The sequence below is a fragment of the Ostrea edulis genome, chromosome 8 (genome assembly GCF_947568905.1).
Source record: "Ostrea edulis chromosome 8, xbOstEdul1.1, whole genome shotgun sequence".
NCBI classification, from domain to species: Eukaryota; Metazoa; Mollusca; class Bivalvia; order Ostreida; family Ostreidae; genus Ostrea; species Ostrea edulis.
This window is the reverse complement of record NC_079171.1, coordinates 22,578,471-22,599,064: the sequence shown is the minus strand read 5'-3', so window position 1 is coordinate 22,599,064 and position 20,594 is coordinate 22,578,471. Positions and strand designations below refer to the sequence as shown.

General features: G+C 35.1%; 1 protein-coding gene across 1 annotated transcript; it reads right to left on the bottom strand.

Moving 5' to 3' along the window:
- Positions 1-771: 771 nt before the first annotated feature.
- LOC125662626 (uncharacterized) lies at positions 772-18,563 on the bottom strand. Its single transcript, XM_048894908.2, has 13 exons — positions 18,375-18,563; positions 13,679-13,708; positions 12,350-12,479; positions 11,983-12,074; positions 10,564-10,651; positions 10,381-10,451; positions 9,518-9,761; positions 9,210-9,283; positions 8,965-9,058; positions 5,166-5,251; positions 4,156-4,243; positions 1,908-3,279; positions 772-1,430 (listed from the first exon to the last, which is right to left on the bottom strand). The coding sequence occupies exons 1-13, from the start codon at positions 18,439-18,441 to the stop codon at positions 1,422-1,424; spliced, it is 2,445 nt and encodes an 814-aa protein (XP_048750865.2). The 5' UTR covers positions 18,442-18,563; the 3' UTR covers positions 772-1,421.
- Between the last annotated feature and the right edge of the window lie 2,031 nt (positions 18,564-20,594).

Below are 20,594 nucleotides of genomic sequence, written 5' to 3'. Positions count from 1 at the left end.
AAAACAACGAAATCAAAATCTCGCAGATTTATATAGATTATCATATTAAGTATATACTTTTTATCTTCTGAGGCAAATAAAGTTCCTATTAGAGTTTAAAAGATTCCCATAAATTTTGTTAGAGATATAGTTTTACAAAGACAAAGTTGTATTTCTCATTTGTCGGGTGAATCTTCTCTTGTAAATACTATGGTTTGTTCGTGTCATTGTCTTCTGTTTATTTCGTTATTTACGACAACAGGAAAGGTCGCCCAACTACATGTACATTTTGCATTCTGTTATCTTTTTGCCGAAAAAAAATGAAAAAGGTGACAGAACAAATTTAGGCGAAAAAGCGATAAAAACCACGTAAAATTTAACGTCATTTTTAACAGCTCGTCGGGTTTTTCCTCGCAAAGCAAATTGTTTGTAGAACATTGTCTTTTTACCCCACTAATATGCGACTTCTTAAATGTCATTTTTTATATCCCGAAAACGTAGCTAAAAGTTACTTTAAAGTTCAGCAACAAAACTAGGATACGTGTCACTACCAAAAAAAAAAAAAAAAAAAAAAGAGAGAGAGAAGATTTGATAGGTGAATATAACGTTCAGTGATCAATCTCAAAATAGGCCTATTTCTAAAAGATAGCAAAGTAGAAGAGCGAGAAGACGACAAAATTAGGACTACCGGAAGTAAAGGAATGGAGGGCGTCGATTGATTACTCTTGATACATTACCAACATGTAAAATCATACCTTCGACCAGCTCAAAAGTCTAATAAAAATGTCAGAAGAAAGTCCAATATTTATTTCTAGCAATAGTATTTCAAATACATAAATAACTACACATCAAATCTTTATCTCAAGAATATTCATAACAATTAAGGCGTACAACAACAACAAATATAAGAGTGGGACACTAAAATCTATACAAGTTCTACAGTTAATTTATGTGCATATTAATTACAAAAGTACAACGCTATCTATTGCAGGCTCTTGGTGCACTCTTTATTTCCTTCAGTGTTTATATATGCATATATATTGTGTAATACACGCATTTTCAGGAAACTTTGGATTTAAATATTTTGGCACATAGAATCACTAAGTGGTTGGCACTAACTAATTGCAGTAAAAGATCATGTCTCAAAAAATAAGGGGGGAAAAAAGCGTCACATGAACGGATTTTTCTCCATTGCATCAGGAATAACCCGATAAAATATTTTGTCTTTGATAGATTTTGAACATGGAAATTCAAGAATGAGATTAAGAAAGTAAGAAGTTTAAACAGAATTTCAACTTTATCAATAAAGGAACTCGTTGGCCCAATATCCATCTTTACAACTGTCTTTTTGTTCTGGAAGAGATTTGTTGTAGACTCCACACAAGGTTCCAAAATGGGATGCTGGATTTCAAATAGGATATTCGATTGATACTGGAGACAAATTACTTTTTCTGAAAATAAAGAACATAATTATTGACTATTGTATGCTATAGAAAAAGGCCCGATATAGGGCAATATGTGATATATGAGTTTAATACTACGTCATACGGGCAAAAGCGACATAACCGTGAAGACTACATCAAATGCGAAGTCGTTAGTATTTCACATCAAAGGTTTATCGGTGTAAGATTCATTGTTCAGAGAGGAAAAGAGTTGCAATTTTAGCTATTAATTAAATCATTCAATTTTCGTGGATGTTTAAATTTCGTTGTTTTCATGAAATGGATACTACTCGCAAATTCAGATCCTTCACCACCAATAGAAACTAAACTACACGAACATGCCTAATGTCTCTAAATCATAAGAATTTTATGCCATGAAAATGAGTCATTCTACAGTAAACAAATTGATATATAATTTTTAACTGTACGATAATTTCTTCACCTTTGTTTTTATCTTATGTTTACATATATGGGGGTTTATTTTACCTGTATGCCCTCTAAAGGTATTCCATGAAAACCCATGCCTTGAAGCATGAATTGGAAGAAAGCCGAAGGCAACTGCATGTCGGTCTTCCAGAAGTTCATTTTGGATGAGTCAGCTCCCTTTCGCTTGGAGTTTATTCTTCTGTTCCGCCCTCGTTTGAGAGGAAATGCTCGTGTTGGGGTGTCAATAAATTCTACATTAATTCTGTCCCTGACGACTGGTTGAATAACGCGTGTCGGAACTGGTGTTTGGACTTCGTCGAATGGTCTCCGCGGTTCCTGTGCTCTGACTTGAGGGATGTCCAGAATTTGAACGGATAGGTCACTTGCCGGTACAGACGGTAACGCATCTGTATTAAGGGGAGCGACGTTGATGTTGGACGGAGGTCGTTGGTTATTTGTTAGTGGGTTGTGTATCACTTCAACGTTAATTCGGTCTTGCTTCTTGGGATGAAGCTGAGACCTTTTGTCATTGAGAAGTGGATTTTCAATCACCTCCGTTTTTCTTGTATTACTTAGTGGGTTGTGCAACACTTCAACGTTAATTCGGTCTTGCTTCTGGGGATGAGGCTGAGACTTGTCATTGAGAAGTGGATTTTCAATCACCTCCGTTTTTCTTGTATTACTAGATGCTGACGGCTGGTCAAACATGAGAGGATTCTCAATCGTCTGTATATTTTCTAGATTTTGATCCATTGAATGCACGGTTTTAACCGGTTCACTGACTAAAGGAGCCACGCCCCTTTCTTGTGGATAATCAACAGCCACATCACTTCGTGGAACATCCCCATTGCTTGTTGGGTACTCCACAAATGTTTCTGGGGGATTCATCAAAGGATTTTCCAATATATGAGCAGAAACAAGATCAGCTGGAAGTTCGGGGAAGCTTGGTTTCGGCATGAATTGCTGCACCCCCAGTGTTCGTTCACTCATCGGTTCTACTGGTAATTGTGGTGGTGGTTCAGTAAATGGCAACTGTGGTGGTGGTGGTGGTTCATTAAATGGTAATTGTGGTGGTGGCGGTGGTGCAAGTTCAACAATTGAGGATTCCATTGCACTTTTATGAGGGACCCCTACATCGGCAATCGCCTTGGCCTGTGACCCCAAATTCAGATTATTCTTCGGACTCGTTTCGAATTTATCGACAGAATTTATGGTGCGTTCGTTATTTCTTCTCGCCATAGGGTCTAGTTCATTTGGTGAGATTTCATTGACTGGTCGTGGCAAAGGTCGTTTTTTGGAAGAAAATTTCTTCTTCTTTCGTTCGGTCACAAAGTTCCACCACCCCTGACATCTAGATTCGTCCACTGTAATCGTTCTCCCCGTCTCTGTCAGCTTGTGATACTCCCTATGGCATCCTCCGCAATTGTTGATACTAGAAAATGAAACATGATAGGAGAATATTTATCAAAAGCATTGTATCAACGTGTTGTATATTCCTTGTCATATACTGCAATAGCTTACATAAGTATTCGTGTTAATTCGCCTGAGACGCTTATTTGCGAGTAGGGTTTATTCGCGAGGAAGATTTATTCGCGAAGGAGCTATCTTTTGCTAAATTCAAGGTTTTTTTTAAATATATAAATTTAAAAATCCTTCAGAGTTATGCAATCGTCCTTTCACAATTTCGCCAAATTGACATTGAACGCCTTTACCAAATTAAGTCCTGGTGTTATATATGTATGTAGAACTATATAGGATAAATATAGTTTACCAGCGAAGTTACATGTCTGACAATAGGGCAATACCGCTGTGTTCTACCAATGACCTATCCTACTAGTACTACTAGTTTACTTTGATTTAAAGTACAATCATTTCAATGTTAGGGATACTGAGTTAATTTAAGGAGGAATACTACACCAGAGAAATATGATATAAATGAAAAGTGGAAGATGAATACAACAAATATTTTGAAATTGAAATTTTTCAAATTGACTTTATATAGTCAAAATATGCAGTTTTAGTAGAAAGTAATGTAATTTAAAACACACCTGCTGGACTCGAACCTTCGATTTAGAGTTTAACAGTCGACACACTAACCTATTAAGCTAGACAGTTAAATCTAAAAGGAATGGACAATTATTTTTGCAAGCATGTTCTAAAAGAAAGTAATTCAATATGACGATGTAGTACGCGAACAGCAGAAAATGTATAACAACAGCACATATACCGGAAGTAGACGCCATACCGTAAGTAGACGCCATACTGATTGTTAAAAGAAGACTACCCACTAGGCAATCACAATACTCACACACAGGTGATACTTCTGTCCACAGGGCAATGTTTAAATCTGCAGGTGGTCTTAGGACATTTTTGTCTCATCTCCCCATTTGGACAGGCTTAAAGACAAAAATCAGAAAAGTTTTAAAATTAAGTACATCATATTAGAAGAATTACTCATGAATACCTACAAGAGAATATCTGAATTTAACTCTAGAGGTGGGGGACATGCTTTTTTTTTTTTTTACAGAGTCCTTAATGATGACCGAAATATTCACCTCCGAGTGTTCATTATCCCAGACAGATCAACGCGATATTAATACTTGTACATAATTAAGATTTTCCTATAGCGCACGAATAATTGAAAATCGGTATAAATCATTCCTATGATTCATTGTCGGTCTGATCACGTGACAGCTGCGTGTCACATCCCAAGTAAGTTAAATGGAGTCAATATGATAAAAAATTGTATATATGTACGTGTAACTATGCCGTGGGGTATTATAAAACTGTTTTCGGGAAGTCTACTTCAACAAGTGTAAACCCCTTCTAACCTATTAACATCTGTCACAGAAGGGTCATTTACAGGTATATCAAAACTGCATTCCAGTCATTTTAACTAAATTTTAGAATAAGATATACGCAGAGGCATGCAATATCATAATTGCACAATGTCTCAAAGTACAAACCATTCTATTTCCTTATACTTATTGCTTAGTAGTCAAAATCAGTATTAAAAGAGCGACCTAGCAGTTGGTATAAACATCTCATTCAGACAACAATCGACCTAATGACAGATTGTATTGGCAAACAAGATCGTTACACATATAACGACTATAAAATTTGCGAAATGCTGACGTTAAACGAGATCGTTTATAACCTCTGTAACATCAACTTATTTGTCATTAGCCTGTCACGCTTTAGAAATTGATCTACTAGTATACCGCACCCACGAAATCCGTAATGATAAAACCACCGTGACTAAAAGTGATCCCGCAATATTTCATCAGAAGAATCGCGACATCAAAGACAGATACTCACGGACGTCTACTCCATATTGTTTATAGCAGTCCACTTCTCGGCCGTCCACATACCACATAGCTCTACAGCCCCCGCAACGACTTGGTCTAAAACAAAAAATACACAATTTTTATATATCTAAAAATTATCAATCTCATATGTTGTTTTCGTCACGTTCGAAAAAATGTCGATCATATAGAGAAGTCACCAGCTGTTGGTGAAGTGCCACACATTTTATCCTATGCTTTACGCCCAAGATTGTAGCATTGCGGGTTCCTGATCGCGCCAATGCTTACCAAGACACGGGATCTACTTTTTAAGGTTCAGGTACATGTGTAAAAACTGGAAGTCCGGTGACATTCACGTTAATTCCGGGTTCTTGACGGCAGAACAGTCACTACAATGTTAAATGTTTTAGGAGCGGATCGAGGATCTGATTTTAATCAGATTGAGTTAACGCGTTTGTTACCAGGAGGTCGCCGTGAGTTCGAGTTCTGATCGTGTCAAAGCTCAGACATAAACATAGGGAGTGATTGCTCCTTCAACAAACGCTCAGCATTAAGAAGTGAGATTCATGGGTATTTCGGATATATGACCTTTAAAACAGTCCCTTGTCGTGGCAGACGTTGGTACGATCAAGAACCCTCACTGCTACGGCAGTAAGCGCTAAGCACGGGTCTGAATTTGTGGTACTTCACCTACAGCTGGTGACATCTCAATGTGAGTGAAAATTTCTGGACGGGACACAAAACAAACTACAAGACCGATTTTACAGGATGTCGCACTGTTTGATATATTATGATAGTATGAATTGTATTCTCACATGTACATGTAAGTTACTAACTACCTAAATGTATGTCCTTCTATCGTTATAATCCCGTGGGATTCAGAGTTAGAATAGGTCCTCAGTACCCCTTGCTTATCGTAAAAAGCGACTAAATCATGGGGCGGTCCTTCGGATGAAACCGAAACACCGGGGCCCACATAGAACTTTTCTTGCTCCTTGTAACTATGAATAATTAATGCAAATTAGGTGGCCTATGACGTCGCAACATTGAAGCGGGTCGTATATTGATACGACCCTATCAGGTATGCGCATTTCTATTTTCAGACGGGATTTTCCCTTTGCACATGCGCACTGATCAGAAATTGAGAGAATATAAATAAGCGGTTCGTTGGGGAAAAAAATTATCGAAATTGATCAAGAAATGAATTTTTAATGATTTTTTATTTTTTTATTTTCGACTGGTTGTGATTAAAGAGATTGATATACTCCCAACTCGGTGATTAAACTAATAATTGTTATGACGATATTTTGATTTGAATCTTCGATTTTTATAAGTAGCTTGAATTTCCTCTGACGATTAAGTTGCAGCAAGTCCGATTCAGAGTTTTTTCCTCATTTTCTGGGTAAATCATATTTCCTTACAGCAAATTTTGAGAAAAATACTACTTCCGGTTGATTGTTTTCATTATTGAACGTATTTTTTCGTTAGATTTTTAAATTTTTCTCGGCTTTTGAAATGATATTTCAAAGAGAATTTGATTCAAATGTGCATTCTTATCTCTAAAGTTTTCCAATTTAAGGAATACACTTGATTTTAGTTCCCATTTCTATACAAACCCCCATACAATAAAATAAAATCATCAGTTATCTTCGTCAAGATTCAATAATGACTTGTTCTGGCAGATGGGGCAGTGCCTGTCTGAACTGTTTTACTTATTGCCCCTACACCACAGTCAACAATGTTTATTGTCCACTTGCTTTCATTTACATGTATATCAAAATTTAAAAATCATCTGATGTGCTAAGCTAAGGGTGTTTTATCCAGCCCTCTCCATACAATATTTTGTACAAAGACTACAAGCTCTTGACTGAAGAGGGGGAAAATTATAATCCTGAAGAGATTATTTTGCCAATGGCCTGTATATTGAGACATCAGATTCCGTAACAAGGAAATCAAAATTTGCTGTAAGGTTAAAATGATTCTTTCATTCGTTTGGCACCTAGCGCCCCCACTGAGCATACATTCTTCTATTTTTAATTTCATATATGAATTTTCTTCTTGAGGTGGATAATGAAAATTTTTCATTTCCAGCTCTACCTTGCGCCGTGTACGTAGCCTTACTAGACTCAGCTCAGGGAAGGTAGAAATCGCCAAGACATGTTTACTGAAAATTTACATACACGTGCTTCCGCTTCTAAAAATACACCGGATGTTGATATTTTCTCATCTATTTACGTATGGCGCATGCCCCAAAACATGCATATTAAGTACATCCGGTAGGAGCATGATTAGTTCAAGGAAAGTTTTATGTGGGGCCCGTGTCACAGCAGGTTTGGCACGATACACATTCCTTCCTCTTCAACGCCTAAAGTTTGCAGCCCTTCACCGGAAATGGTGACGTCACCATATGAGTTAAAAGTTAAACAAAATATAACCAACCAACTCAAACGTTACAGTGGTCTAGGCACTGGTCATTGATATGTTATAGTGGTCTAAGCACTGGTCAATGATATGTTATAGTGGTCTAAGGACTGGTCAATGATATGTTATAGTGGTCTAAGCACTGGTCAATGATATGTTATAGTGTTCTAAGGACTGGTCAATGATATGTTTTAAAATATCTATACCAATATGGCTAATTCAAAGAGACTATGAACTACAATTTAAAAGCGAAGGCTACCAACACGAGATGATGCACGCACTGATAACCAGAGGGTCATCGCAATTGTACTTTTAAGTTTTAGATTTAATTGTGGATGCATACCAAAGACGTTTAATATATTCAGCACCACAAACAAACATTAATTCTATACATTACACCGTGACCTCTCCTGACAACTTGACGTTTTAAGTTCAATCTAATTAATCTATTTCTCCTCGTATTTCGTAAGTAACTTGCGTGTTGATGGTAGCAGACGCACGTGTTCATTAATGGAGGACTAATTAGTGCCTTATCACAGAGACCTATTCATTATCACAATACACATACAGGTAATATGCACCTGGTGTGGATTTTCCTTGTGAACACAAATAATACATATTTAGCGTACAACATTAACTGGTGGTTAAGCGAAAACGAGTTTTCAACAATTTACCGTTTTTCTCGTTCTCGGTAATGCTAATGAAATAAATACATGTATACCAATATTATTAGCAATTCCTTTGATTAATCAACGTAAGCCCGGCCCCATTCTGCCGAAGGCGCTAAAGGGTTCGACATACTATGGATTGATTACTTTATTATTTCACATTATGCTACAATACATATACGGCTTTGATTTTGCTAATTTTAAACGTTTCCTAAACTCCTGTTTTTATTTCAACACTACATAAAGATTTAAGGTAGTACTCTACATCGTCATAATGGCTGACTTCCTTTAAAAACATGGATGCAAAAATCGATATCAGCAATATTTGACTTTTCCTTTTCCAGTTAGATACCTAGCCGAATAGCTCAGTAGGTTATAATACCGACTGCTGACCTGTAGGTCGCAGGTTCGAATCCAGCAGGGGTTTTAATTTTTTTTCAGATTACCTTCTACTAAAACTGTATTTTTTGACAAAATAAAGTAAATTTGAAAATTTTCAACTTCAAAATATTTTTGTACATATCCTCCACTTTTCATCTACATCAAATTTCTCTGGTGTAGTACACCTCCTTAAATTGGATTACATATATGTATTTCTATTGAAGTGGTTACACGCAAAATTATTGCTCAACGAAATTAACAAAAATGAAAGTTCACTGAAAATAAGACTACCCATAGCAGGTATTAACCATTTGAAGGGAAAAGAAATCTCCATTAGCTTACCTGCAAACCGGGTTTTTATCTTCATACTTTTTACAGGTTGAATATTTACAAGGATCGTCTTTACACACCATCTCTAAGGTGTTCTTAGGACATTCTGGAAAACAGACAATACAATGTACTATACATTCAACGTGCATTTCATATGTACCGCGAACTCCCAGCTCCTCGAATGATACTATTTATAGAATTCAATCATATAGAGATATATAGAACATTTAATGAATGTAATGTCTCATTCGGATTACCTCTAGAGTTACAGTCCTGTATGACGTAAATGCCGGTTGTAAATTCTGGTGAGCATCCTCCGCAGTTATTGATCCTACAAATAGTATGCTTTGTTTGGATTTTTTTTCAAAGAAAATGTCGAAATTGAAACCAAATCCAGAAAGAATTTAAGGCATAAAAAATAACTACCGATATTTTCCTTGAAATTTTCACACTAATCAACAAGAACAAAATTAGCCATTATCACAAGGTTGATTTCCTTTAATTTTGTAACTAAAAATATGATGGCAAATGATTACGAGTTTGAGAGATTATGATATTAACTCACCTGCATTTAGCCTGTGGGTATGCAGAACAGTATGCGTTTGTACAGACGTCTGCAGGGCAGTCCCACGGGAGCTCTCCATTGGGACAGGTGCTGGCTCTGATTGGCTGTTTGGCTATTGCTTTGCTTCTGATTGGTGTTTGAGGAACTGCGACAGATCCGGCGGAAGTAGAGGCGAAAGCTACGTCTGAGAACCCGTCCAATGTTTGGCCCGGGATTACCGGGTTATCAGGTTGGATGGAAAAAACTGCAGAGATACAAACGACATCGTGAATCATTTATTTTCGTGGATGCTAATTTTCGTTAAAAGTCTTAATTTGTGAGAAGAAAATTCATAGATGCGTGATTTGGCAAAATTCTTCAAATGATAATACTTATAGACTTAATATGCTTTTTTAAATCATAGATTCAACTTTGAGCCATTAGGTTCATCAGCACTGCACACATACAAGATATAAACAGTACATAAAAACGTGATATATAATAATGAAGCCGGTAGCCTTCAAACAGTTTCTGCAATGTGCCCCATTCTCACTGAGGAGAATAAAATGTTAGTGTCCCAATGAAATCCACGAAAATTGAACTACCATAAATAATTGTGATTTCGCAAGATTTTGTATACAAATCCAAAGTAGATTGGAAAGAAATTGACGTCGTATTTGACAGGTTGTTGAAAATAAAACGAGGAAAAAAGAACCGCAGATAGAAATAATAAAACCTAATTAACAATCTTTATAAAACAGAGAGAAGACCCAGTGTCTGAACGTTTATAGTTCTGATATGAGTATGTGTAGTGTCTTGAGTATATGGGCCAAAAAGCGACACCTGGTGACTATCACTGCAAATACACGTGGTTTTATTTTTACCTTCTATTGGGCATCTCCGCCATTGTCCATCTACGTCATATTCAGCAAAACATCCACCACAGAAATTGTTTCTTTAAAAGAAGAAAACCACATAAAAACGTTATCTTCATGACTTATACTTGTAAGAGCCTTTCAATGTACAGGTTATTAATTGTTGGGGGAAATACAAGGACCTTTACGTACCGACAAGGAGCTGTTAGATATGGCCGACATACAGTGGCTACGCATGCGTCCAAGTTACATACTTCCATTCTCACGCCTGGTGGACATTCTGCAAGGGAAAAGTTACATCTTAATCTAAAGTTTACGAAGTGAAATTTTTTTTTTTTGTGGTTGTGGTATAATATTCCGGTGAATGAATGTTAAATAATTATAGGATTAAACATTCTTTTTGAAGAATTTATCGATGTGTAAACTCCGGACATTTTACTCACAAACTGAATAAAAGTGCGAAGCACTTTTATGTTAAGTTTGTGAGTAAAATGTCCGGAGTTTACACATCGATAAATTCTTCAAAAAGAATGTTTGATTCTTATAATTCCAATTCATTCACTTTATTAACAATTGCAAAAATTTAAATAGTTTCCCCTCACTATGTTAGTTGTTTTCAGGCGTGTATGAATACATCGCGTTTTCGGGTTTATTGATGTATAAACTCTTGTTCAGCTTTATTTTTGTCCAATCAAAACAATTGTAATAAATAACATTGGAATTATACAGTAGTAAACGATAGGATTCCTTTTACAGAATAACCCTAATCAATTGCTGTCCTGAATTGTATTTTGATTCTGACTTGAATTTCACTTGAAATTTGACAGGTCAATAGTTATTCTAAACTGTATTTATTTGATAGTTATTCTAAACTGTATTTATTTCTAAAACAAGAACATTGCTGTATATATATATATATATATATATATATATATATATATATATATATATATATATATATCATGTGAATTGTTGAGATCGGAAAACAAGTACATTGACACTTATATCAATTCCTCTCTCATTGGCTGATGGTTGTAAAACGGACACTGTCGGTAATAAACCTTTGTTCTGGCACATCACTATACATCATTGTTTTACTCCCGAGCTTTCAAGTTCCTTAATTATGAACACATTTATATACCAATAATATTAATAATTTCCATATTATTGTTTATGCGGTGCAATGATTTCATTTCCATGAAAGTCGTCTAATATTATAGTTTGCATACTGGCCTTCATTAGTACAACAAATGCATTATCAGATTTCTATTAAAAAAATCAAGTAAACTAATTTTTTTAACATTTTACGCTATGCTATTCAACCTCTCGTTTGTTTTTTTTTTTAAAAAGGAAATGCACAATATAGAGAACGCCGTTCGTTAAGGAATAAGAATTGTAAAATCATTAATTTTCACTGATGTCTAACGTTCGCTGTTTTTGTGAGCTATTAAGATATTCATAGATAATCTACAAAACCAAAAACCATACAGTACTATCTCTTCATCAAACAAATTAATGACAGACAGGTCCTAATATTGACCCACGCTGCAAAATGTTGACCCCGAGAAAATAAGTGACGTTTTTACAGTGTTTTGATGATTCCACGCTTACCATATCCTGTCTGCTGCAGGGCGTTACAGGTCACTTCCGTCGCGTTCAGTTTGTACTGCGGAACACAACCGCCACACCGCTGTTTCTGAAATCTGTAATCGAATACAACACCTCAGTATCCCCTATAAGTGCTGCTTTTGTTCTACGACGTCGGTAGATTTTAATTTCTAGCACAAACATCATTACATGTACCATGATTTATTTTCTGCTGTTTGCAATAACTTTAATAAACAGAAATTGAATCAAAGGAAATTATCAATAATGAATTCGTTTCGTTGCACAACTAGCCATGTGTATTATGAAACATTCTTTCGACCTTGTCGATGATGATTGATGCAGTAAAGAAGAAATAGAATGTGACACTTACGTGCAAGTTAAATCTTTCTCGAATTCCGTTCCAGCATATCGTGCACACCCCGATGGATTACACAGATTTTTGTTGGCTTTGGCGATCAAACAACTTAGCCAGGCGTACGCTCCACCGGAATTCTTACATTCTGTAAATGACGTCACCAAAATGTGCTAATGAATGTACTATCTGTGAAATTCGTCATCAAAAGTGAGTGCAAAATTTGTTACCAAAAACCAGCTTTATAGATAAAATAAAGGACAATTCATGATGCACTAGTAGATCCTGAGAACGTGTCTTATGTTTTATAATTGATCTGTTTGCTTTCAGGCCCTGGTTCCGAGATGACATAACATGAAGACATGCTCAATTTTCATGTTGGTCTGATATTTTCATTTTTGTCCAATCTTTTTTTATCAAGTGAGACAAACATAGTGCAGAGCTTGTCTAAGTGATATGCCCCCCCCCCCCCCCCCTGCCCAGAGTATGGTCTTTGATATTTAGACTTTTAAGGATAAATAACAAATCGTAATAGCATTTCCTTTCGAACCACTAATAAACATAAAATGTCAATAATACATTTCTTGTCCTTTTAAAATTCTTTGCCTACCACGTTACCTCAGTGACCGCCTCTTCCCGGGGGGGGGGGGGTAGGGGGTATTTACCTCTTGTTATCTTCAGCCCAAAATGCATATTTACGGTCAATAAACTACAGTAAAACATGCTTGGGACGAACAAATTTGATTCGTTTTAAACATTTTATATTCAATGAATTCATAATGTGTTTTAATACTATAGGGAATGAAAATTACTTCGCTGTAAGCGTGAATTCATTATAAGTGTGTTCGTTGTAACCATGTTTTACTGTAAGTGTGAATTCATTATAAGCGTGTTCGCTGTAACTGTGTTTTACTGTAAGTGTGAATTCATTATAAGTGTGTTCGCTGTAACTGTGTTTTACTGTAAGCGTGAATTTATTAGAAGTATGTTTGTTATAACCATGTTTTACTGTAAGTGTGAATTCATTATAAGTGTGTTCACTGTTTTACTGTATTTTACTTGCTAAAATTGCTAAAATTGCTAAATTGCTAAAATTATTTTAGTGTTTTACTGTAAGTGTGAATTCATTCTAAGTGTTTTTTGCTGTAACCGTCTTTCACTATATATGTATTTATTGTTTAGTTTATTCGATTTCAAAACATTTTCTTCACTTTCCATTCATAAGAATTTTTTAAAACGTTATTTAAATTCTTTGCTTCCATGATTCTTCTGAAAGAAAAAACTCCCAAAGATCTTAGATATTGAATATAATTAATAAATGTTGAATATAATTATGAAAAAAAGTACCTGCGGTCCTTTGTTGCGCTGATGCATTTTCTGGAAATAAATAAAAACATGTTTGATTAGTATACTAAATAAACAAGTCTGATTAACAGTAAGTACCACCTATGTAGGATGGTATAGATTTTCATGATGGGGAGGACTCGCAACCGAATAAAGTGATTGTAAGTACAATATTACATAATTTTCTAAAAGAAGTTTTGTGGAATTCTGAAATTTCACGTACAGTACAGTAGCCTTAAATCCAAGTCTTTAGATGACATAGGTTGAGTGAAATGTGCAGTGAAGATTATTCTGTAGTCACAATGGATGAAAATAAGTCAAATTTAGATTTATGTATTAGAATCAGATTGGTTGTTCGTCGTACTTTCCATGAGCTATTGCTAAATATTGCTAAAAGTCGCAGGTCACCTTATTTGTAAATAAAATAGTAAAATAAAATAGCGCTATAATTCTATAAAACACAGTTGTGGCCAAATTTCAGTAGATATGAAATGTTTAGACAATCAAATTCTTTTACAACTTTGATGAGAGATTAGCTTCCAAAAGTTCGAGTTTGAACCGCTATCTAAAGAACTTGTAAAAACTTCTGAACACGCCAACTCCATCTTGTTTATCAAAATGCCTCATTCCAAACATCTACTGATCAAAAGAAAATTCATATGGAGTTTTATGGTCACGAATTCTACAAATTAAGAAAATTTGAAATTTACAACCAAAAAAATAGTACTGTAATATCTTTTAAAAACAATTAATATCACTACAATTATCCTCAACTGTATTCACCAATCACAGACTAATTTGTCGCGTGCTACTAAAGTAAGTTTTTTTTAATAGTACAAACAAGATACTGTATAACAATGACATAAATCGGATGTTTCTTTACCTATGTATTAAGTGTTAATATTGACCGATAGACATACGACGTTCGATACTAAACAGTCCATCACACGTGTATGTAGACCACCCCCCACCCACCACCCACCACCCCACTCCGGATATCTCAGTTTATAAAAATGATGCTTAAAAATTATTGTCAAGACAGGATTAAATTTACACAAAACAAACAGTAACACTATTGGCAACACTTCGAATACGAATATTCTTATATTAATATTTTTTACTAGCATGGAGTCCCAATTTTCGTGAATTTAATATTTAATATTTACTCTGTCTATGACTAAGATTTAAACGGCTATGTTACAATATAGTGGTTGTTTAATATCGTCCTCTCGAAAATTGTTCACTCATCTTGAGACGTCACCTGATGAAGTAACTGCAGAACTGCAGCTCTCTGAGAAAATATTGGGACAGATCAGAGATTTGATATGGTGCAATATTTTCCCATAGAGCTACAGTTCTTCAGGTACTGCTGAAGGTAAAGTTACCACAAATTTAGACCTATGCTCTGTGGTCAGGTCAGGGCCGTAGTGGTGATCGTTTTGTTTTACGTGCCAATGTAGGTACATATACTATAAAGAAAAATAACTTGCTAGATAACCCAATCAAAACCTCAAATGTAGGCCTCAAATTGTTACATTTTATCCAATTTTATCCAATGACGTCTTTGTGGTTTAATAACTTTTGTCATTTTTTCTATGATTTTGTTGGTTGTGTGTCGCACACAACCAACCAACAAAATTATAGAAAAAATGACAAAAGTTATTAAACCACAAAACTACCCACAAAAAAAAATTGATCATCACGAAAAAAATTAGTGAATATGCAAATTTCAAGACAAAAAATAAAATATAGCATGAAACAGGATTGGGATCAAAATAGCAATATGACTCCATCACCGCAGTCACTTACGTAACAATACAACGATTTGTAATGCGATAAAATGATAGGCGTTTCATGAAGATAGCTTATTTAAATACATGTATATTGAAGGAAATAAATCAAAATTGTTGCTAATTTAAGACATGCATGCCTAATATAAGGTTTCTTATCGTCCATATCATTTGAATTTTTCGGGAATCTAAATTATTTTTGTTATCAGATTACTCAAAAACATTTTTTGTTTACTTTAGAAAGCAGCGAAAGTTTGATTGATTGATTATGGTTTTACGCCGTTTTGGCAATATTTCAGCCATTTTGAAATGACAATAATACAACACAGTCATCTGGTCTTCTAAAATATAGTAAATGCTGTTTTCATATATACTTGAATACAAACATATACATAAATTTGAGCTATTCAGTAATATTAATGCGCAAGAAACGAAACCCATACTCATTCGTACCGTAAAGATGTTTTAATAGAAAATTGCCGATATATTAAGATGTTCATTTAAGAAATGAATTTCATTTTTGAAAATGCAAAAGGGCATGAACTGCGATGCTTTAAGCCAGCATATTTCATGAAGAGCGTTAGCGCTTCATGAAAAATATGCGGGCGTGAAGCGTTGCTCTTCATACCCTCATGTATTTTTGTCGTAATGTTCACAGTCGTTAAAATAGTTGTACTGTATTTATCCAGGTTCATACGCACGTTGTTCACATTCATTAGAAACTGCTTATAATTTAATTGGTAAAGATATCGAAGGTAAAAACATGGGAAAAGCATTATATTATTATATACCAAAATGCTTATTGCGAGCAAATCCAGAGAATCGCACGTTGCCTCTGATGTCTTTAAGTCAGGTGAAAAATTTGTGACAGTATTTATACAAGACAATTAATGTGTAAATATAACAAAATCCAAACCAGATTGTTATATCAAATCATATACATGTACAATGTAAATTAATATTTTGAAAGTTATTTCGTGAGGCTGGATTTTCGTCAATTTAAAAACCTCGAGGAAATACTACACAATTCATGATAATGTGCAGAAACCATATTTACAAGATTATGGACCAACAAATTCGTAAATTCTAAGAAATGAACGAAAATTGGTTCCCACGAATAAACCATAGATCCAAAGTAATGCATCGCTGAATTAATGAACATTGTTGTTCAATTAGGGATCAAATCACCTTGTGGAAATTAAACAGACCGTTTTAGAACTCTGTTTAGATCTTCTGTATTAGAAATAGATTTTATATGAAAGTCAGTTGACAGAGGAGACGGGGAGCTTTCTCCTTCTGTTCAAGCAAACAGATATGTTTGTTTTTTTCCTTTTCGACAAAATTGGAATATTTACGTTTCTGATTTATTACACAACAATCTACAGGAATGACGAACAGGGTGATCCCATCTTCTCTTTTCCCGCTGTCAAGAATGACATGAAGATTGAATTTCATTGCAAACTTCGTCAAGTTTGGACAACAATCCATGAAACGCCCCGACCTATGCCCCTTTAAAGGAAGATCCGGCTGTTAAATAATTCACTACACGTTTTAGAATCGTAATCATTTCCTATATTAAAGGCACCAAGCTTCGACTCTTTGACATGTTTTTAAGAGATGTTCACGAAGTTGCAGAATATTTGAATACTGATACGATATCTTGAATTTTATTAATTCAATTAATGAAATAAACATCGAAAGCGTACTTGAGGTGAATATTATTAGTGTTCGTCATACATTTTCTCTCAGTACAGTATGGTGGTTATCAATGATAATGTTGAACCCCCACCCCACCCTAATCCCTGCCGCCATCACAGTGATGGATTAATTCATCATCTCGGCGTTTACGGAATTTAGATAAACATGAAACAATGTTTAGGCAATCCTATATACACTAAAGGCTTTTTTTATTTAAAAAAAAAAGACAAATCATTCATTTTAAGTTTGTGGTTACCACCAAAAAAATGACAATAAACAAAGGGTCTATATAATTGACCAATCCAAGGTTGGGTTTGACGATTTGATGAAATGCGTTGACGTGAAATCCCCAGACAGGATATGCCATAAATCATATTAATGAATAATTACAGCATGATGCTCATTAATTATATGTGAAATAAACACACCACTCGCTACCAATAGGCAAAGTAGAAAGTAGATGCAATGCTGAAGTAAGTGATTTCTGGAACAATAGAGTTTTCTACTATGAATGATAGACACGCTGTGAAAGAATCGAATCGTGTTATACATGTATAATGGCCTTTATTTTAGCAAACTTCCGTAAACAGCCCGGGGCCCGACTCATACTATAGATTCGTCACACAATATTGACCTCACACGAGATTTGTCCGGAAATACTCAATCTCTACCAGAAAGGTGTTTTAGACTAAATTGAATATATTTTTTCTTTTAAAAGATGGAATAATTAAAACACAAAGCTAACCAATCAAAAAATATGTTTTAAAAGCAGCAATATGATAAAAAGAGGAGTGGAATTGTGTTCAAGAAATTCGAATTCACAATTGCTGTTATAAATGTGTGTGAGTAACAGTATATAAAAATGTGAACAGACATTTCATACATGGAGACTTTAGACCTTTTATACCACACTCTCTATAAAGTGACAACTGAAAATTCGGATTATACCAAAGATCATATTGTTGTATACATGTATATTTCAAGTTTCATTAATACAACTCCCTCCGGTAACTGAAAAACAACACATGTAAATATCCCTTAGAAATTTTGTAGAATTTCATTGGTTATCAACGCAGTTATCAAAAAACACCGCGTGCACATGTATTAATGCGAACAAGTTATACACACGTGTAAATAATAATTAACGGACTGTAATTGTCACTTCGGGGCATGAAACCTACATCTGGATACTATTCATATCGCTTACTTACCTGTTAAACCAATCACTGTAACAACGATCAAGACGAAACGTAATCCGATCCCTTTCTTGAAATCCATTGTTAAAACAGTTTAATATTATTGTTTGTATATCACAATAAAAAAAATATATATATCACAGTTATACAACCATCAGTAGTATACTATTCACGGCTGTAGATCCTTAACGTTAAAACAACACTAAGATTCTCTTTGTGTTTTTAAACATTTTTTTGCCTTATTTCACACTTGAATTATTATGATGCCAATGTGACGTCACATATTAGATTTATTATCGTGTTCAGAATGCAAATAAGGGAAAGACATATATATACATTTTTCCTGGCTATTTTGTGTTTCGCTGACGTCACAATCGCGCGCCACTCCGGGACCTACGAGAGATGGCTCCCTGTCATTGTCCCACCGTCACAAAGTAAGCTAAAAATAGTATCAGGAAGTTTTTTTGCCCCGTTAAGTAGTTGTTTCTAAATTAAAACGTATATGCTAACTTAAACAATGAAATATGCTAGTGCATAAGTATAAATTGAACACACTAACAGACCAATTTCATAGCGATGAGTAATTCGTACTTATTGTACAGGAGAGCGAACGAGCGTATGTACACTTTAAATTAAAACCCTATAGATAATTATACGATATATGTGATCAGTTTTATCATTTGGTTAGAAATAAACATTCAGAGGAAATAATGCATTTCAACATAAATATTCTTTATTTCCAAAAGCAATGCTTTTGTGTGCAACGTTATTTATAATGTTTGGACAGCACAATCATGCTGTTTATCAGGGTTACACTTTACACCTTTAGAAATTAAAATTTCAGAACTGTAGCGAAGTTAGAAGACACCAATATCTCTCATGGTTCTTTCATTTACATCCAATAACTGTTTATTCAAAGGATTACTTTTAAAAATCTTAGTGATAAATATTCTATTCTCTTACGGTAAATAGTCTGCATATAAGTGAACAATTCTCGTGAGGGACGTTAAACAAGATACTATCTATCAATCAATCTCTTATATAGACTGCTATTGTCTTCAAATACACCTCTTCAAGACTCCTTAAACACCCTACAAGATTCCTTAATCATCCCTTAAAGTTTCCTTAAACACACGCTAAGAATTCCTTAAACACACCTTAAAGATTCCTGAAACACCACTTAAAGTTTCATTAAACACCCCTTAAGCACACCTTATAGATTTCTAAAACATACCTTTAGGGTGTCTTAAGCACATCTTAAAGATTCCTTAAACACTTCTTAAATATTCCTTAAACACCTCTTAAAGATTCCTTAAACATCCCTTAAAGTTTTCTTAAACACCTCTTGAGTACACCTTAAAAATTTCTTAAACACCGTTAAACACCCCCCCCCCCCCCCCCCCAAAGATTCATTAAGCAATCCTTAAAGATGTCTTAAACACACCTTGAGGATATGATGAAACGAAAGTTTGATCGTGCAAACTTCTGACTTGTTTATTTCTAAATGACCGAAAGTTAATTATATATTAAAACTTCATTGACATTCAAAATGCTGCTTAGGTTTACCCCTATTGTTACATTTTGTAAACGTTGATAGTTCTTTCATACCATATCCCGCGGCGATCCATGTTAGAAGAAGTCCTCAGTACACCTTGCTTGTCATTAGAGGCGACTAAATGGGGCGGTCCTTTGGATGAGACCGCAAAACCCGAGGCCCCGTGTCACAGCAGGTGTGGCATGGTAAAGATTGAGGATTTTTCACTCATATTGAGACGTCACCAGCTGTAGGTGAAGTACCACAAATTTAGACCTATGCTTAACGCCCAGGGCCGTAGCAGTGAGGCTTTTTTTTATCGTGCCATCGCCTGCCGCGACACGGAACCTCCGTTTTTAAGGTCATATCCGAAAGACCAGGGATTCTCACTTCTAAATGCTGGGCATTTGGCGAAGGAGCAATCACTACCTATTTTAACGTCTTAGGTTTGACGAGTCCATGGCACGAGTGGGACTCAAACTCACGACCTCCGGTTACAAAGTGAACGCTCTACCACAGAGCTACCGCGGCATAATAGAATCCATCTTTCATAACATAAATAGAAAGGTGTATTGTGATTTAGCCATTGTGCAGTAGTTCCCTCGTTATCAGACAAGTTGATTTTGTTGTTCTATGTCACATTGAGGAATTTTTCCATTTTGTAGAGACGTCACCAGCTTTAGATGAAGTGCCACAAATTT